The following is a 20010-nucleotide window of genomic DNA, read 5'->3' as shown; positions in this document are numbered from 1 at the left end:
TGGGTCAGGGCCCAGGGGGGGTCACAGGTGGGTCAGGGCCCAGGGGGGGGTCACAGGTGGGTTAGGGCCCAGGGGGGGTCACAGGTGGGTCAGGGCCCAGGGGGGGGTCACAGGTGGGTCAGGGCCCAGGGGGGGGTCACAGGTGGGTCAGGGCCCAGGGGGGGGTCACAGGTGGGTCAGGGCCCAGGGGGGGGTCACAGGTGGGTCAGGGCCCAGGGGGGGGGGTCACAGGTGGGTCAGGGCCCAGGGGGGGGTCACAGGTGGGTCAGAGCCCAGGGGGGGGGGGGGGTCACAGGTGGGTCAGGGCCCAGGGGGGGGTCACAGGTGGGTCAGGGCCCGGGGGGGGGTCACAGGTGGGTCAGGGCCCAGGGGGGGGTCACAGGTGGGTCAGGGCCCGGGGGGGGTCACAGGTGGGTCAGGGCCCGGGGGGGGGGTCACAGGTGGGTCAGGGCCCAGGGGGGGGTTACAGGTGGGTCAGGGCCCGGGGGTGGGTCACAGGTGGGTCAGGGCCCGGGGGGGGGGGGTCACAGGTGGGTCAGGGCCCAGGGGGGGGTCACAGGTGGGTCAGGGCCCAGGGGGGGTCACAGGTGGGTCAGGGCCCAGGGGGGGGGTCACAGGTAGGTCAGGGCCCAGGGGGGGGTCACAGGTGGGTCAGGGCCCAGGGGGGGGTCACAGGTGGGTCAGGGCCCAGGGGGGGGTCACAGGTGGGTCAGGGCCCAGGGGGGGTCACAGGTGGGTCTGGGCCCAGGGGGGGTCACAGGTGGGTCAGGGCCCAGGGGGGGGTCACAGGTGGGTCAGGGCCCAGGGGGGGTCACAGGTGGGTCAGGGCCTAGGAGGGGGGGGGGTCACAGGTGGGTCAGGGCCCAGGGGGGGTCACAGGTGGGTCAGGGCCCAGGGGGGGGTCACAGGTGGGTCAGGGCCCAGGGGGGGTCACAGGTGGGTCAGGGCCTAGGAGGGGGGGGGTCACAGGTGGGTCAGAGCCCAGGGGGGGGTCACAGGTGGGTCAGGGTCTAGGAGGGGGGGGGGGTCACAGGGGGGTCAGAGACCGGGGGGGGGGTCACAGGTGGGTCAGGGCCCAGGGGGGTTCACAGGTGGGTCAGGGCCCAGGGGGGGGTCACAGGTGGGTCAGGGCCCAGGGGGGGGTCACAGGTGGGTCAGGGCCCAGGGGGGGGTCACAGGTGGGTCAGGGCCCAGGGGGGGGTCACAGGTGGGTCAGGGCCCAGGGGGGGGTCACAGGTGGGTCAGGGCCCAGGGGGGGTCACAGGTGGGTCAGGGCCCAGGGGGGGGCCACAGGTGGGTCAGGGCCTAGGAGGGGGTCACAGGTGGGTCAGGGCCCAGGGGGGGTCACAGGTGGGTCAGGGCCCAGGGGGGGGGTCACAGGTGGGTCAGGGCCCAGGGGGGGGTCACAGGTGGGTCAGGGCCCAGGGGGGGGGTCACAGGTGGGTCAGGGCCCAGGGGGGGGTCACAGGTGGGTCAGGGCCTAGGAGGGGGGAGGGGGGTCACAGGTGGGTCAGGGCCCGGGGGGGGGGGGTCACAGGTGGGTCAGGGCCCAGGGGGGGTCACAGGTGGGTCAGAGCCCGGGGGGGGGTCACAGGTGGGTCAGGGCCCAGGGGGGGGTCACAGGTGGGTCAGGGCCCAGGGGGGGGTCACAGGTGGGTCAGGGCCCAGGGGGGGGTCACAGCCCAGGGGGGGGGGTCACAGGTGGGTCAGGGCCCAGGGGGGGTCACAGGTGGGTCAGAGCCCGGGGGGGGGGGTCACAGGTGGGTCAGGGCCCAGGGGGGGGTCACAGGTGGGTCAGGGCCCAGGGGGGGGGGGGTCACAGGTGGGTCAGGGCCCAGGGGGGGGGGGGTCACAGGTGGGTCAGGGCCGGGCCGGCCTGCGATGTACAGCCGCACATTAGCAGACACTGGCGACGGCGGTCGGCAGCAAAGATGCGCCAGTAATGGCGGGGGCGGGGGGCCACACCTCACGGAGACCCGGGGAGGCGGCTCAACGCCCAGAACCTTCCACAGCCCGAAGCACTCACCTGCCGCAGGCTCGCGCAGCCCGCTCCTGGAGAGTGGGCGGGGCTGCAGGAGGGGCGGGGTCTCCGGAGAGTGGGCGGGACTACAGGGCAGAGCGGGGCTTTCGGAGAAGACGCTGGCATAGGGGCGGGGCCGCAGGAGGGGCGGGCCCACACGCCCTGTCAATCAGGGCGCTGAGTGCGCAGCCGCTGGGGATCTGAGCCGCGCTGTCAGGCAGCTGGGCCTGTGATTGGCGCGCTGTCCCGGGGGGGGGGGTGAGAGGTCGGGGGGCGGGGCGCGAGCGAGTGTGAGAGGTTAGGAGGCGAGGCGGCAATGGCGGCGAGCTGACGGGAGGTTGCTCCGGAACTCCGCAGTACAGGCGCCGCTGTCTGTCCGTGTGTGTGTGAGAGAGGGGCCGAGCGAGGTGCGGGAAGCTGCAGGCCGGTGAGTTACCCTGCGGCCGAGCACTAACGCGGCGGGGCGCGGGCGGTGACGCGCTGAGGGCGGAGGCCCGCCGGCACTGCGCTGGACACCTCACTGGGAGAGGACCCCGGGGCGGCGCCGCTCCCCAGTCCGTCCGACAGGTGGCGCTGTCCCCAGGTACCACCCGGAACAACCTGAGACACTGCCCCCTGTACCTGCCCTGGGAGTGTTTGATGGGACAGTGTAGAGGGAGCTTTACTCTGTATCTAACCCCCTGTACCTGCCCTGGAAGTGTTTGATGGGACAGTGTAGAGGGAGCTTTACTCTGTATCTAACCCCCTGTACCTGCCCTGGGAGTGTTTGATGGGACAGTGTAGAGGGAGCTTTACTCTGTATCTAACCCGTGCTGTACCTGCCCTGGGAGTGTTTGATGGGACAGTGTAGAGGGAGCTTTACTCTGTATCTAACCCCGTGCTGTACCTGCCCTGGGAGTGTTTGATGGGACAGTGTAGAGGGAGCTTTACTCTGTATCTAACCCCCTGTACCTGCCCTGGGAGTGTTTGATGGGACAGTGTAGAGGGAGCTTTACTCTGTATCTAACCCCCTGTACCTGTCCTGGGAGTGTTTGATGGGACAGTGTAGAGGGAGCTTTACTCTGTATCTAACCCCCTGTACCTGCCCTGGGAGTGTTTGATGGGACAGTGTAGAGGGAGCTTTACTCTGTATCTGCCAAACTCTCTCTTCCCTAGCCACCGATTCCATCCCTCTCCCTGGCATCTGTCTGGATCTGAACCGAATTATTTGCAACCTTGGCATCTGATTTGACCCTGAGCTGCGCTTCCGACCACATATCCTCTCCATCACCAAAATAAGCTACTTCCATCTCCACAACCGCACGTGTCCGCCCCTGCTTCAGCTCATCTGCTGCTGAAACCCTCATCTGTGCCTTTGTTACCTCGAGGTTTGACTATTCCAACTCTCAGCTGGCTGACTTCGTACCCTCTGCAAACTTCAGCTCATCTGAAACTCTGCTGCCCCTGTCCGTACTCCCATCACCCCCCTGTGCTTGTTGACCTACATTGGCTCCCGCGGGGTCTGGCAACACCTTGAATTTAAAATTTTCATCCTTGTTTTCAAATCACTCCATGGCCTGGCCCCCTCCCTATCTCTAATCTCCTCCAGCCCCACAACCCTTCGCGATCGCTGCGCTCCTCCAATTCTGGCCTCTTGAGCATCCCCGATGTTAATCGCTCCACCATTGGCGGCCGTGCCTTCAGCTGCCAAGGCCCTAAACCTCTCTTTCCTCCTTTTTAATACGTTATTTAAAACCCACCTGTCCCAATATCTCCCTATGTGGCTCAATATCAGAAGTTTTGATTATGCTGCTGTGAAGTGACTTGAGACATTTTTCTATATTAAAGTTGCTATATAAATGCATGTTGTTGTGTCCGATCGCTGGGCCCTGTCGTTCACTCTAGTGCTCTTCTCTCCAGTAGACTTACTGAGGCTGCGATGGCTGCGATGGGCTTTAAACGGGAAGGCCCACAGTTTATCAGCGAGCTGGCAGTGCGAGGCAATGGTGCCATCCTGGACTATTGCCGCACATCAGTGTCTGCGCTCTCGGGAGCCACCGCCGGGATCCTGGGGCTGACGGCGCTGACTGGTTTCGTTTTCTACTTCATCGCCTCCTTCCTCCTCTCCGTGCTGCTGATCGTGAAAGCTGGCCGTCGCTGGAGCAAGTACTTCAAGTCCCGCCGTCCCCTCTTCACTGGGGGCCTGGTGGGTGGGCTCTTCACCTACATCCTCTTCTGGACCTTCCTGTACGGCATGGTGCATGTGTACTGAGCCGGGGGGTGTGTGCCCCCTCACAGACAGTCGGGACGGTGCAAAGCTCTCGCTCTCTCTCGCCGTGTCCACTTAACGAATCTTTAATTTAAACCCATTGTAGAGTCACAACCTGCACCGATACATTTCATTGTTGTAAAATCAAATTCCACTTTAGGTTCTGTTGCCGTTGAGTTCTGTAGGGTTTTACGTTTTTTAAATGTTGTTAGAAAATTTCCATCCCAGGACAAACTCAAAAGTAGCCGAAGGATTTGTGTTTATCAACCAGTGCGTCTGAACTCATTCCTCGTTTCCCTAGAACCTGTCAGTGAGGGGTCAGGGAACTGACCCTGCTCCTGGGAGGAGGGGGCAGGAATTTCCAATTCCTTTACCGTGTTGTAAAAAGGGGATTTTTCCCGGCACTTTCCCCTCCCTGCTTACCTCCGCCTGCCGTGTAAAACCCGCTGTGTGAGGGTCCGACATCAGTTCGGGCCCGAGTCTCCTGCTCCTCGGTGTATAAAGCACAACCTCACAACCTGTCCTCGCGTCACTGCATGCTACATGTGCCCCCCCCCCCCCCCCCAAACATTGGCACAGCCCCTTCCCCCCCCCCCCCCCCCCCACTCGAACATTGGCACAACCCTTTTTCCCCCCACGGGGTCCATGGGTAGGAGTTCTGGAGCACTGTGAGGGCAATGGCTGTGCTTCGAACCCTTGGTATCTGGCTGGAGGGTCTGCACGGAGCAGCTCTGTGGCGGGATGGGTCCCGGGTTGAGATGCGGTGGGGCAGAAAGTGCAGGTTAGCGCACTCCCCGTGATGCACTTTGTGCGGCGTGTCTGCCTTCCTTCCCTCCCTCCCTTCCCTCCCTCCCTGTGTCTGGGGGGCAGATCCCGGTGTTTAACGGGTATTCCAGACTGAGACCAACGGGCTCCCATGGGAATGACAATTCCTGCAGAGGGTGATTGGGAGCAGAGAGTGTGCCATAGGTGTGTCTCTAATCGCACCTGGTGAAATCTGTGGGTCACCACCGGTACTTGGCAAAATGGGAGACGACGGAAATGTTTGCAGGAAGACCAGGCCCGGTTAATAAAGAGCGCAGGAGCATGGGGCCGGAATCAGTGTCAATGTCAGTGTGCAGCACATTCACAATCGCAGTATCAAGGATTAAATGTCACTACTGATGGTGATTGGTTCACTTTTAACAAGTTGTTTTGTGGGAACCAGTGAATGCTGGAGAAAAATAGCAAATAACGTTATCTTAATTTGTGTTCACTGTTCACAGGCAGGTTAGGCTGCCTGGTTACAATAAAAACCTAACCATCCACCTTCAATTCTTTCTGATTCTAGTTTTTTTTCCCCCCTGAAATCTGTCTCGAGCTCACCAGTGATTGGGTTCGAGCTCCTGTGACATGTTCCCGGTTTAGTGCACCTTGTAGCGAGCCTGCGCTGCCTGGTCCATTCGTCCCACAACTGAATCCCTCGTCATCCAGCTGGGACTACCTGGGGTGTTTGTAGATCACTGGGGGAGAGGCGTTTTGACACAGACACAGACACACGTGCTCTCTGCTTCTGACCCAAGGTTAAAACAGGCATATAGAGGGCAAAAAAAACAATTTGCATTATCAATTTCAAAGTTGGGTCTTAAAAGTGCCCCGTTGCTTTCTGTTTACACCTCCCAGTCTCAGTCTACAGCATGTGTGTTAGAGGCACACAAGTTTTCAGGGCCATGAACATCATCATCATAGGCAGTCCCTCTGAATCGAGAGCCACAGACCCTGTTACAGGTGAGACAGACATTCGTCGGGGGAAGGGGTGGATGGGGCTGGTTTGCAGCACGCTCCTTCCGCTGCCCGCGCCTGGCTTCCACCTCAGGCGATCTGCGGCCAGGTGTCAGTGGTGATGTCGTACTTTACCAGGGAGGCTTTGAGGGTGTCCTTGTAACGTTTCCGCTGCCCACCTCTGGATGGTTTACCATGAAGGAGCTCCGCATAAAGCATTTGCTTAGGGAGTCTCGTATCTGGTATGCGTACTATGTGGTCTGCCCAGCTAAGCTGATCGAGTGTGGTCAGTGCTTCAATGCTGGGGATGTTAGCCTGGACGAGGACACTGATGTTGGTGCGTCTGTCCTCCCAGGGGATTTGCAGGATCTTGCAGAGACATCGTTGGTGATATTTCTCCAGTAACTTGAGGTGCCTCAGATCCATACAGGAGGGCGGGTATTACTACAGCCCTGTAGACCATGAGCTTGGTGGTTGAGAGGGATACCGGGACTCTCATTCATCCACCCAGCGGCTCGCCGCCCTGGTATAAATGAGGCCTCAGGAACCACTTTGCTGTGGATTCAGACAACAGGCAATCCCAGTTGTTAGATTCCCTCCCATTCTACCGAAAAAAACAGCAGCCATGTTCGAACATGAACTCCGTTGCCTCGGAGTCACAAGATTGTGGGTTCACTTCCCACTCTAGAAACTTGAGCACAAAATTCTAGGCTAACACTCCAGTGGAGAGGCAGTACTGAGGGAGCGCCGCACTGTCGGAGGGGCAGTACTGAGGGAGCGCCGCACTGTCGGAGGGGCAGTACTGAGGGAGCGCCGCACTGTCGGAGGGGCAGTACTGAGGGAGCGCCGCACTGTCGGAGGGGCAGTACTGAGGGAGCGCCGCACTGTCGGAGGGGCAGCACTGAGGGAGCGCCGCACTGTCGGAGGGGCAGCACTGAGGGAGCGCCGCACTGTCGGAGGGGCAGCACTGAGGGAGCGCCGCACTGTCGGAGGGGCAGTACTGAGGGAGCGCCGCACTGTCGGAGGGGCAGTACTGAGGGAGTACCACACTGTCGGAGGGGCCGCACTGTCAGAGGGGCAGTAATGAGGGAGCGCCGCACTGTCGGAGGGACAGTACTGAGGGAGTGTCGGAGGGGCAGTACTGAGGGAGCGCCGCACTGTCGGAGGGGCAGCACTGAGGGAGCGCCGCACTGTCGGAGGGGCAGCACTGAGGGAGCGCCGCACTGTCGGAGGGGCAGCACTGAGGGAGCGCCGCACTGTCGGAGGGGCAGTACTGAGGGAGCGCCGCACTGTCGGAGGGGCAGTACTGAGGGAGTACCACACTGTCGGAGGGGCCGCACTGTCAGAGGGGCAGTAATGAGGGAGCGCCGCACTGTCGGAGGGACAGTACTGAGGGAGTGTCGGAGGGGCAGTACTGAGGGAGTGCCGCACTGTCAGAGGGGCAGTACTGAGGGAGCGCCGCACTGTCGGAGGGGCAGTACTGAGGGAGTGTCGGAGGGGCAGTACTGAGGGAGTGCCGCACTGTCGGAGGGGCAGTACTGAGGGAGCGCCGCACTGTCGGAGGGGCAGTACTGAGGGAGCGCCGCACTGTCGGAGGGGCAGTACTGAAGGAGCGCCGCACTGTCGGAGGGGCGGTACTGAGGGAGCGCCGCACTGTCGGAGGGGCAGTACTGAAGGAGCGCCGCACTGTCGAAGGGGCAGTACTGAAGGAGCGCCGCACTGTCGGAGGGGCAGTACTGAGGGAGTGCCACACTGTCGGAGGGGCAGTACTGAGGGAGTGCCACACTGTCGGAGGAGCAGTACTGAGGGAGCGCCGCACTGTCGGAGGGGGAGTACTGAGGGAGCACCACACTGTCGGAGGGGCCGCACTGTCAGAGGGGCAGTAATGAGGGAGCGCCGCACTGTCGGAGGGACAGTACTGAGGGAGCGCCGCACTGTCGGAGGGGCAGTACTGAGGGAGTGCCGCACTGTCGGAGGGGCAGTACTGAGGGAGCGCCGCACTGTCGGAGGGGCAGTACTGAGGGAGCGCCGCACTGTCGGAGGGGCAGTACTGAGGGAGCGCCGCACTGTCGGAGGGGCAGTACTGAGGGAGCGCCGCACTGTCGGAGGGGCAGTACTGAGGGAGCGCCGCACTGTCGGAGGGGCAGTACTGAGGGAGTACCACACTGTCGGAGGGGCCGCACTGTCAGAGGGGCAGTAATGAGGAGCGCCGCACTGTCGGAGGGACAGTACTGAGGGAGTGTCGGAGGGGCAGTACTGAGGGAGTGCCGCACTGTCGGAGGGGCAGTACTGAGGGAGCGCCGCACTGTCGGAGGGGCAGTACTGAGGGAGTGTCGGAGGGGCAGTACTGAGGGAGCGCCGCACTGTCGGAGGGGCCGCACTGTCAGAGGGGCAGTAATGAGGGAGCGCCGCACTGTCGGAGGGACAGTACTGAGGGAGCGCCGCACTGTCGGAGGGGCAGTACTGAGGGAGCGCCGCACTGTCGGAGGGGCAGTACTGAGGGAGCGCCGCACTGTCGGAGGGGCAGTACTGAGGGAGCGCCGCACTGTCGGAGGGGCAGTACTGAGGGAGCGCCGCACTGTCGGAGGGGCAGTACTGAGGGAGCGCCGCACTGTCGGAGGGGCAGTACTGAGGGAGTGCCGCACTGTCGGAGGGGCAGTACTGAGGGAGCGCCGCACTGTCGGAGGGGCAGTACTGAGGGAGCGCCGCACTGTCGGAGGGGCGGTACTGAGGGAGCGCTGCATTGTTGAAGGGCCATCTTTCAGATGAGATGTTAAATTGAGGCCTTGTCTGCCCTCAGGTGGACGAAAAAGATCCCAGGGCACTAATTTGAAGAAGAGCAGGGGAGTTCTCCCCGGTGTCCTGGGCCAATATTTATCCCTCAATCAACATCACTAAAACAGATTATCTGGTCATTATCACATTGCTGTTTGTGGGAGCTTGCTGTGCGCAAATTGGCTGCCGTGTTTCCTACATTACAACAGTGACTAAACTCAAAGTACTTCATTGGCTGTAAAGCACTTTGGGACGTCATGAAAGGCGCTATAGAAATGCAAGTTCTCTCTTTATATTATAAGAAACCAAGAGCGACAAGTCTCTGTAACCTTCCGACTCAATCAGAAACACGCACAATAAATTGTTACAAAACAACTTTATTCCCTGGTTTTCGCAGTAATTTTTTTACACCAAATGTAAGTTCATGAACCTGTTACAGTAGAACCTGCGACCAACAGCAGCACCTGCTTTAAAAAAAAATCAATAATTCTTAAAAAGCAATGCGTTGATTACACCGACACATAGTATGAGGAATCCTGGCTCACCCAACCGTGTAGAGTAGAAACCCAGATCGAGAAGTGGGGAGCCCACAGCGTGAGTTTACCCTTTATAGACTGTAGCTCTGATCAGGGAGCCAATCGCTCATAAGCAGCACAACAGTAACTTCACAAAGTTATAGAGGGGTGTTCTCAGTCAGACCCCGTCATTCGCAGTCCCCAGGTTTACCTGCAAACCTGAGGAGGAGGGGACCATAAACAGGGAGGGGAGCGGGGGGGTGATACATTTTTAAATTCTCTCTCTTCTCCCCCCGCCAATAAAACATCACGCGAATGCTGTCCCCAGTGTCAAAATTTTCCCCGCAAGATTTTGGGCAGAATGCTTCAAGCGTTAAAATGCAGAAACACTGAATTAACAGACACCGATTCTGTAGCACTTATTCCCCCTTGATTGGCTGCTTCCTAGTTTGGTTTCTACATTCCAAAAGAAACGAAAATGGTTTTATTGAGGGTGGGAGCTGGAGCTCAGCTCGTTTGCCCCTCGAGAGTGGGGGCCGGAGGTTGAGGGAGCTGCGTTGTATTCCAGCTAATGTCGGAAAGATCCCACGCTCCATGCCTGGCCGGCGGCTGATCTCAGTGTTGGAGGGAATGCAGGGGACAAGATGGGAGGGACCTTGGTCATAAATTGGACCAACCCAAACCTGCATCGCCCAGGGACCGTCTGCAAACAAGTCTCGGCCCAAAGCACCTGCATAAATCAGGGACCATCCATAAATTGGACCAACCCAAACCTGTATCACCCAGGGACCGTCCATAAATTGGACCAACCCAAACCTGCGTCGCCCAGGGACCGTCTGCAAACAAGTCTCGGCCCAAAGCACCTGCATAAATCAGGGACCATCCATAAATTGGACCAACCCAAACCTGCATCGCCCAGGGACCGTCTGCAAACAAGTCTCGGCCCAAAGCACCTGCATAAATCAGGGACCATCCATAAATTGGACCAACACAAACCTGTATCACCCAGGAACCGTCCATAAATTGGGACCAGACAGGGACTGTGTGAACCGAACCATACCGTCCCAGGGCCACTGCTGGAAGCGTTTCATAGTCATTTGGCTAAAGTTTCCAGAACTTTCTTTTTTGGTAAAGTGGGAAAGGACTATTCAATGTTCAATTTCTTTTAAAATCACGATTACACTTCAAAGGCAGAAAAATCAGTAAATTACAAATTTTACAGTTACTACAAAACAGTGCAGCTTTTAGTGTGAATATTACTTACATCACAGTTTATTTTTAAGCTTTTTTTTAATAACTTTTTTTTTTTACACAATTTTACACAGCTCAAAGTGCCTCGGGTTATAATCAGGAGTCTGGTGGTCGGTGGGGAAACAGCAGGGTCACATCCAACACCCACCAAGTTATCGCTGGCGAGTCGAAGAGTTTGTTGGCAGAGCTCAAGGATCGTTCTCACGCCTCACTTCCGCTTCCCAAAGAGCGACTTCTTGCTTGACGATTTGTCGCCAGAGATCAGCTTTGACCCGATCAGCAGGCGTGCTTTCTCATCCTCCTCCTGCTGCTGGAGATTTCCGTCTGTTTTAGGCTCAGTGCTCCTCCCCTTTGCTTCCGACCCCGAGGCCGGTTTCAGGCGAAGTTTCTCCTTAATCACCTGTGGGGGGGGGGGGGGGGCGACATATTAAAAGCTCTGGAACTCCCTACCTAAACCTCTTCGCCTCTCCTTCCTCCTTCAAAACACTCCTTAAAAAGGAAGAGAGTGGCTAAAGTAAATGTTGGTCCCAAGAGGATGAGACCGGGGAATTAATAATGGAGAACAGGGAAATGGCAGAGACATTGAACAAATATTTTCTATCGGTCTTCACGTTAGAAAACACTATAATCATCCCAATAGTGGATAATTAAGGGGCTATAGGGAGGGAGGAATTTAATACAATCACTATCACTAATGAAGTAGTACTCGGTAAAATAATGGGACTAAAGGCGGACAAGTCCCCTGGACCTGATGGCTTACATCCTAGGGTCTTAAAAGAAGTGGCTGCAGAGATAGTGGATGCATTGGTTGTAATTTACCAAAATTCCCTGGATTCTGGGGAGGTCCCAGCAGATTGGAAAACCGCAAATGTAACACGCCTATTTAAAAAAGGAGGCAGATAGAAAGCAGGAAACTACAGACCAGTTAGTCTAACGTCTGTCGCTGGGACAATGCTGGAGTCCATTATTAAGGAAGCAGTAGCAGGACATTTGGAAAAGCATAATTCAATCAAGCTGAGTCAGCATGGTTTTATGAAGGGAAATTATGTTTGACAAATTTGCTGGAGTTCTTTGAGGATGTAACGAACAGGGTGGATAAGTGGGAACCAGTGGATGTGGTGTATTTGGATTTTCAGAAGGCATTCGATAAGGTGCCACATAAAAGGTTACTGCACAAGATAAAAGTTCACGGGGTGGGGGTAATATATTAGCACGGATAGAGGATTGGCTAACTAACAGAAAACAGAGAGTCGGGATAAATGGGTCATTTTCCGGTTGGCAATCAGTGACCAGTGGGGTGCCACAGGGATCAGTGCTGGGTCCTCAACTATTTACAATCTATATTAATGATTTGGATGAAGGGACCGAGTGTAATGTAGCCAAGTTTGCTGATGATACAAAGATGGGTGGGAAAGCAAACTGAGGAGGACACAAAACATCTGCAAAGGGATATAGACAGGTTAAGTGAGTGGGCAAACATTTGGCAGATGGATTATAATATGGGAAAATGTGAGGTTATCCACTTTGGCAGGAAAAATAAAAAAAGCAAATTATTATTTAAATGGTGAGAAGTCACAAAGTGCTGCAGTACAGAGGGACCTGGGGATCCTTGTGCATGAAACACAAAAAGTTAGTGTGCAGGTACAGCAAGTGATCAGGAAGGCAAATGGAATGTTGGCCTTTATTGCAAGGGGATAGAGTATAAAAGCAGAGAAGTCCTGCTACAACTGTACAGGGTATTGGTGAGGCCACACCTGGAGTACTGTGTACAGTTTTGGTCTCTGTATTTAAGGAAGGATATACTTGCATTGGAGACTGTTCAGAGAAGGTTCACGAGGTTGATTCCTGAGATGAAGGGGTTGACTTATGAAGATAGGTTGAGCAGGTTGGGCCTCTACTCATTGGAGTTTACAAGAATGAGAGGTGATCTTATTGAAACGTACAAAATACTGAAGGGGCTCGACAGGGTGGATGCAGAGAGGCTGTTTCCCCTTGTGGGGAAATCTAGAACTAGGGGGCATGGTCTCAGAATAAGGGGCCGCCCATTTAAAACTGAGATGAGGAGGAATTTCTTCTCTCTGTGGAATTCTCTGCCCCAGAGAGCTGTGAAGGCTGGGTCATTGAATATATTTAAGGCTGAGATCGACAGATTTTTGAGCGATAAGGGGATAAAGGATTATGGGGAGCGGGCAGGGAAGTGGAGCTGAGTCCGTGATCAGATCAGCCATGATCTTATTAAATGGCGGAGCAGGCTCGAGGGGCCGGGTGACCTGCCCTAATATCTCAGGTACTCGGTGTAAAAGTTTTATCGCAGAATACTCCTGTGAAGCGCCAAGGGACGTTTCATTATGTTAAAGGTGCTATATAAATTCAAGTTGTTGTTGTTATTTGTATAACTGCAAATATCCCAGGCACATTAATTCCCAGTTTAAAACTTTTGTTAGTCAGACAGGCTCAGAGAATTACAAATTATTTACAGCCCAGAATCCGGCCATTGGGCCCCCCCCCGCTCCGTGCCGAGTGTCCGGCCCCCCCGCTCCGTGCCGAGTGTCCCCCCCCCCCGCTCCGTGCCGAGTGTCCGGCCCCTCCCCCCCCCGCTCCGTGCCGAGTGTCCGGCCCCTCCCCCCCCGCTCCGTGCCGAGTGTTCAGCCCCCCCGCTCCGTGCCGAGTGTCCGGCCCCCCCGCTCCGTGCCGAGTGTCCGGCCCCCCCGCTCCGTGCCGAGTGTCCGGCCCCCCCGCTCCGTGCCGAGTGTCCGGCCCCCCGCCCCGTGCCGGGGTTTATGCTCCACACCAGCCCCCTCCCACCCTCTCCATCTCCCCCCATCACCATATCCTTCTATTCCTTTCTCCCCCATGTGTTTATCCAGCCTCCCCTTAAATACATCGATACTATTCACCTCAACCCCTCCCTGTGGCAGCGAGCTCCACATTCTCACCCCGCTCTGGGTAAAGCTCTGTGTGCTTTAGAAAAGCAGATTCAGCGACGATTTGACCGAGGTTTATAAATGAATGAAGTCCAGTGATTGCACCTGGCTCGGTTTGGGAGGAGCAGGGTCACGGTTGAGTTAAGGGCAGGACTAGGTTGGATGGGGCCAGGCTGCATGGACCAGTGGGTCTTATCCTGTCCGCCATTTTACATGTTGGTGTGTGCTCAGCGGTGACCAAGGTCGGCCTGTGTGTGGCTCAGTGTCACAGTGGGCAGAAGCGAGATGGGGACAGGGCCGGGAACATACACACTGGGCTGTGGAATACCCTTCCTCGACACTCAATCGGAGTTTACATAATCACAGAACGGGACTGACAGCCAGCTACCGGTCGGACCGGGAATGGGATTCACCGGGCTGATGGGGATTGCGATTTTTTTTTCTTATTATTCATTCCTGGGATGTGGGTGTCGCTGGCAAGGCCGGCATTTATTGCCCGTCCCTAATTGCCCCTTGAGAAGGTGGTGGTGAGCCGCCGCCTTGAACCGCTGCAGTCCGTGTGGTGAAGGTGCTCCCACCGTGCTGTTAGGGAGGGAGTTCCAGGATTGTGACCCAGCGACGATGAAGGAACGGCCGATATATTTCCATTACCTGAGGAGCCGATGAAGATGTCTGAGTTGGAATGGGATTCAAGGGGTTGACGGGGATATAAGAACATCAGAATTCGGAGCAGGAGTCAGCCATTCAGCCCCTCGAGCCCCCTCCACTTTCCTGCACTGTCCCCATATCCCTTGATTCCCTCAATATCCAAAAATCTAGCGATCTCTGTCTTAAATATACTCAGCGACTGAGTCTCCACAGCCCTCTGGGGTAAATTCCAAAGAGTCATCACCCTCTGAGTGAAGAAGTTTCTCCTCATCTCAGTCCTAAATGGCCGCCCCCTTATCCTGTGACTGTGATCCCTGGTCCTAGACTGCTCTCAGAAATCTCTGAGCTGAACTGCCTCATGCTTCCGACGAGTGGGAAAGGGCTAACTCAGGACAGACCCGGAAGGCCTACCTGAGCAAGCAGAGCCTTGCGACTGTCTCTCTTGACAGCCATGGCGAAGTCCAGCCAGGTCCACGTGTTGTTGTGGTATTCCAGACACGGCAAAACCAGGTTGAAATCCTTCCAGTCTTCGATATTCTTCTCCCCCTGAAACAGACACAAGTTCAGGAATTCCCGGCACCGAATCAGAGGGCATGGTGGGGACAGACAACAGAGAGGATTCCCAGGACTGGGAATCCAAGTTACACAAAAGTGCCAAATGTCAAACCCAAACCAACAGAAGAGCCCCAGAAAATTTTACTTAATCAGTTACCATAAACCACAGTGCTCCTAATCCCAGGAGAGGGTACAGTGCTCCTAATCCCGGGGCAGGACTCAGTGCTCCGAATCCCGGGGCAGGGCTCAGTGCTCCGAATCCTGGGGCAGGGCTCACTGCTCCGAATCCCGGGGCAGGGCTCACTGCTCCTAATCCCGGGGCAGGGCTCAGTGCTCCTAATCCCGGGGCAGGGCTCAGTGCTCCTAATCCCGGGGCAGGGCTCACTGCTCCTAATCCCGGGGCAGGGCTCAGTGCTCCTAATCCCGGGGCAGGGCTCACTGCTCCTAATCCCGGGGCAATGTTCAGTGCTCCTAATCCCGGGGCAGGGCTCACTGCTCCTAATCCCGGAGCAATGTTCAGTGCTCCTAATCCCGGGGCAGGGCTCACTGCTCCTAATCCCGGGGCAGGGCTCACTGCTCCTAATCCCGGGGCAATGTTCAGTGCTCCTAATCCCGGGGCAGGGCTCAGTGCTCCTAATCACAGGGAGCGGTCCAGTGCTCCTAATCCTGGGGCAGGGCTCACTGCTCCTAATCCCGGGGCAATGTTCAGTGCTCCTAATCCCGGGGCAGGGCTCAGTGCTCCTAATCACAGGGAGCGGTCCAGTGCTCCTAATCCTGGGGCAGGGCTCACTGCTCCTAATCCTGGGGCAATGTTCAGTGCTCCTAATCCCGGGGCAGGGCTCAGTGCTCCTAATCACAGGGAGCGGTCCAGTGCTCCTAATCCTGGGGCAGGGCTCACTGCTCCTAATCCCGAGGCAGTGTTCAGGATGGTGCAGTTATTTTCTTTCGAAAAAAAGATGCGATTTAAGATTTCAACATTACAGAATCACAGAACAGGAGGCCATGCGGCCCATTGTGCCTGTGCAGGCTCTGTGAGAAAGCGATCCAATCAGCAGCACTCCCCCTCCCGCCCACCCCCCCGCTGTTTCCTCGTAGCCCTGTAATATTTTCTCCCTTTAATTATTTATCCAATTCCCGGTTTGAAAGTTACTATTGAATCTGTTCCCGCCGCCCTTTCAGGCAGCGCGTTCCCGATCACACATTCTCCTCCTCTCCCCTCTGGCTCTTTTGCCGATTATCGTCAATCTGTGTCCCTCTGGTTACTGACCCTCCTGCCCCGGGGAACGGTATGTACTCTACCAAAACCCTTTCTGATTTTGAACACAATTATGAACGGAATTGACAAAACGTCTCCAGGCAAATTGGTCCTGATGCTGAGAGTTTCAAATCCCAGTGACCACACATTAAAAGTTCTGAGTAAGAAGGGAACGCGATGATCATTTTCACCCAACTGATTTGGGAATAAGTTAACCGGGAAGGAGAGAAGGAGAACAATGCCATTTAGTGCACACAGGACCAGCATCAAACACTCCCAGGGCAGGTACAGGGGGTTAGATACAGAGTAAAGCTCCCTCTACACTGTCCCATCAAACACTCCCGGGGCAGGTACAGTGGGTTAGATACAGAGTAAAGCTCCCTCTACACTGTCCCATCAAACACTCCCAGGGCAGGTACAGGGGGTTAGATACAGAGTAAAGCTCCTCTACACTGTCCCATCAAACACTCCCAGGGCAGGTACAGGGGGTTAGATACAGAGTAAAGCTCCCTCTACACTGTCCCATCAAACACTCCCGGGGCAGGTAACGTTAGATACAGAGACAGAGCCACACACTTCCATCGTGTATTCTGGGTGGAATTACTGCCCCCGTCTGTTGCTCAGGCTGTCGAACGCCTGAAGTCACTGCTTTCCCGGCACCTCTCACCTTGTAGCTGACGCAGAGCGGGACCTGCGGGATCTTCACATAGATGAAGGAATTGTTCATTGCCGCTCTCTCCTTCATCTTATCGATATCGTCCACCGGGTGCTGCGGGAGAGAAACCAGGAAATACTCGCACTTTGAACCCTCACACGCTCCCGTTCCTGACCGCACTTTGAACCATCACTGTCCCGTTCCTGACCGCACTTTGAACCCTCACACGCTCCCGTTCCTGACCGCACTTTGAACCATCACTGTCCCGTTCCTGACCGCACTTTGAACCCTCACACGCTCCCGTTCCTGACGCACTTTGAACCATCACTGTCCCGTTCCTGACCGCACTTTGAACCCTCACACGCTCCCGTTCCTGACGCACTTTGAACCATCACTGTCCCGTTCCTGACTGCACTGGGGATGGATGAGAACCCAGGGAAAGCGAGAGGAGGCTGACAAAGCGCTTGGTCAGGGGACTGCACGGTGGCAGAGTCCTGTCCGTGCCCAGGTCGAGGGAGTCCGTGGGCAGCAACGGGGCCGATCCGGGTGGTCCCAGTACCCCCAGGCAGGGCAATTAAAGCAACAAGGGCTGCAGGAGGTTAGAGAGATAGGGACAGGCGAGGGCCATGGAGGGATTTGATCCAGAGGGTGAGAATTTTAAAATTGAGTTGTTTCCGGACTGGGAGCCATTGTAGGTCAGCGAGCACAGGGTGATGGGTGAGTGGGACTTGGTGCGAGTTAGGACATGGGCTGCAGAGATTTGGATGAGCTGAAGGGGAATGTATCTGTCTGTTTACCAGTCTGAGAGTGGAGGGATTGGGCTGGGCCACCCGTGGGATTTTTAACATCTGCCTCAGAGGGCAGGTGGGGCATCGTTTTAACGTCTCATCTGAAAGACAGCACAGCCGACAGTGCGGCACTCCCTCAGTACTGCCCCTCCGACAGTGCGGCACTCCCTCAGTACTGCCCCTCCGACAGTGCGGCGCTCTCTCAGTACTGCCCCTCCGACAGTGCGGCGCTCCCTCAGTACTGCCCCTCCGACAGTGCGGCACTCCCTCAGTACTGCCCCTCCGACAGTGCGGCGCTGTCTCAGTACTGCCCCTCCGACAGTGCGGCGCTCTCTCAGTACTGCCCCTCCGACAGTGCGGCACTCCCTCAGTACAGCCCCTCCGACAGTGCGGCACTCCCTCAGTACTGCCCCTCCGACAGTGCGGCACTCCCTCAGTACTGCCCCTCCGACAGTGCGGCGCTCCCTCAGTACTGCCCCTCCGACAGTGCGGCGCTCCCTCAGTACTGCCCCTCCGACAGTGCGGCGCTCCCTCAGTACTGCCCCTCCGACAGTACGGCGCTCCCTCAGTACTGCCCCTCAGACAGTGCGGCGCTCCCTCAGTACTGCCCCTCCGACAGTGCGGCGCTCCCTCAGTACTGCCCCTCCGACAGTGCGGCTCTCCCTCAGTACTGCCCCTCCGACAGTGCGGCACTCCCTCAGTACTGCCCCTCCGACAGTGCGGCACTCCCTCAGCACTGCCCCTCCGACACTCCCTCAGCACTGCCCCTCCGACACTCCCTCAGCACTGCACTGGGAGAGTCGACCTGGATTTTGTGCTCAAATCTCTGGAACGGAACTTGAACCCACAATCTTCTGCCTCCTGTTGCCCCCTGAGCCACGGCCGATGGGATACTCTGGCAGGGCTGGGAACGGAGCCGAGGATGTGTGGGCCCAGTGAGCGGAACGGGAAGGGTTTGTGTGGGACACCCCCCTCCCCCCCAGCCAGAGTTTGCACCGTCAGGGGAGGTCGGACATGGAGTGGGCTGGGTCTGGGGCTCCGAGCCGCTCCTGGGATCCCGTGCAGCCGGCTTGCCTGCAGCTCAGTGTAAAATCCGCACATGCACTGTACACTGAATGGCACACGCAGCCCCTGAAAGAAGTTACAGGGAACATAGCTGGCAGGGGGGGGGGGAAGAACCTAGATTGGACAAACACGATCTCTCCAATTACCTGCAGGTGGAGCTGACCTACCTCTGGAAGCTTCCGGAAGGATCTCCTCACTCCCGACCCCCTGTTCAGTCCAGCCGAGACTCCTTTCCCCGTTCCCATGTTACCAGTTTCCTCGGACACCATCAGCTGCCGAGACTTCACACTGACTGCGATCCCTGTACAGCACGTCAAACAGGCGGTGTGTAAAAACTGTGCAAGGTCACACACTCTCGCACGCACAACAATTTGTATTTATATAATGTAGTGAAAGTTCCCAAGGCGCTTCACAGCAGTATTATGGGATACAAATGACATCGAGCCACATAAGTAGAAATTAGTGCAGGTGCTTGGTCAGAGGTAGGTTTTAAAGAATGTCTTGAAGGAGGAGAGAGAGGATGAGAGGTTTAGGGAGGGAGTTCCAGAGCTTGGGGCCCAGGCAACAGAAGGCACGGCCACCGATGGTGGAGCGATTATAATCAGGGATGCACAAGGGGACAGAATTAGAGGAGCGCAGACATCTCGAGGGGGGGGGGGGGGAGGAGAGAGGGGAGAGTTGTGGGGCTGGAGGAGATACAGAGATAGGGAGGGACGAGGCCATGGAGGGATTTGTAAACAAGGATGAGAATTTTGAAACTGAGGCATTGCTTAACCGGGAGCCAATGTAGGTCAGCGAGTACAGGGGGCTGATGGGTGAGCGGGACTTGGTGCAAGTTAGGACACGGGGCAGCCGAGTTTTGGATTACTTCTAGTTTATGTCGGGTAGAATGTGGGAGGCCGGCCAGGTGTGCGTTGGAATAGTCAAGTCTAGAGGTAACAAAGATAGGGATGAGGGCTTCAGCAGAGGATGAGCTGAGGCAAGAGCGGAGACAGGTGATGCTACGGAGATGGAAATAGGTGATCTCAGTTATGCACACACTCCAACATTCTCTCACACAAACTCCAACCTGCACACACCCAGAAATATACACAAACACCACGCCATGCAGACAAACGTGTGTACAGTGAGATCCTGCTCAAAGGCTGCCGGGCCCCCACACACTGCCCCATCCTCCACACACTGCCCCATCCTCCACACCCCCCTCCCCGGACACCGCCCCCAGACCCATCCCCCCCACACACACACCGACCCCAGACCCACCCCCCCACACACACACCGCCCCCAGGCCCATCCCCCCCACACACACACTGCCCCATCCTCCACACCCCCCTCCCCGGACACCGCCCCCAGACCACCCCCCCACACACACACCGCCCCCAGGCCCATCCCCCCCCCCCACACACACACTGCCCCATCCTCCACACCCCCCTCCCCGGGACACCGCCCCCAGACCCACCCCCCCACACACACACCGCCCCCAGGCCCATCCCCCCCACACACACACTGCCCCCATCCTCCACACCCCCCTCCCCGGACACCGCCCCCAG

The 20010-nt window shown here is 57.2% G+C and overlaps 3 protein-coding genes across 5 annotated transcripts in view; 1 reads left to right on the top strand and 2 right to left on the bottom strand.

Annotated features, from left to right (window-relative positions):
• Positions 1 to 2113, bottom strand: part of shpk (sedoheptulokinase) — a 35041-nt gene extending 32928 nt beyond the window's left edge. The window contains exon 1 of one of the 2 annotated variants that reach the window (XM_070858040.1): positions 2027 to 2113. The gene's annotated coding sequence lies outside the window, so the exon portion shown is untranslated. The remainder of the gene's footprint in view (positions 1 to 2026) is intronic. The other variant, XM_070858041.1, reaches the window with a different exon arrangement.
• Positions 2114 to 2286: 173 nt separating this feature from the next.
• Positions 2287 to 5582, top strand: emc6 (ER membrane protein complex subunit 6). 2 transcript variants are annotated; one of them, XM_070858039.1, is made up of 2 exons: positions 2287 to 2447; positions 3923 to 5582. In XM_070858039.1, the coding sequence occupies exon 2, from the start codon at positions 3939 to 3941 to the stop codon at positions 4269 to 4271; it is 333 nt and encodes a 110-aa protein (XP_070714140.1). In that variant the 5' UTR covers positions 2287 to 2447; positions 3923 to 3938; the 3' UTR covers positions 4272 to 5582. The 2 variants fall into 2 exon arrangements, with proteins under 2 accessions (XP_070714140.1, XP_070714139.1); XM_070858038.1 differs by having other exon boundaries at positions 2288 to 2447; positions 3920 to 5582.
• Positions 5583 to 9163: 3581 nt separating this feature from the next.
• Positions 9164 to 20010, bottom strand: part of LOC139226907 (bridge-like lipid transfer protein family member 2) — a 73496-nt gene continuing 62649 nt past the window's right edge. Inside the window, 4 exon segments of the mRNA XM_070858000.1 lie at positions 9164 to 10970; positions 14554 to 14688; positions 16620 to 16721; positions 18628 to 18761. Of these exon segments, the coding sequence (XP_070714101.1) occupies positions 10779 to 10970; positions 14554 to 14688; positions 16620 to 16721; positions 18628 to 18761 (563 nt within the window). The 3' untranslated portion in view covers positions 9164 to 10778.

Source organism: Pristiophorus japonicus, chromosome 16, assembly GCF_044704955.1.
Source record: "Pristiophorus japonicus isolate sPriJap1 chromosome 16, sPriJap1.hap1, whole genome shotgun sequence".
Lineage (NCBI taxonomy): Eukaryota > Metazoa > Chordata > Chondrichthyes > Pristiophoridae > Pristiophorus > Pristiophorus japonicus.
This window is presented reverse-complemented; position numbering and strand designations above follow the sequence as displayed.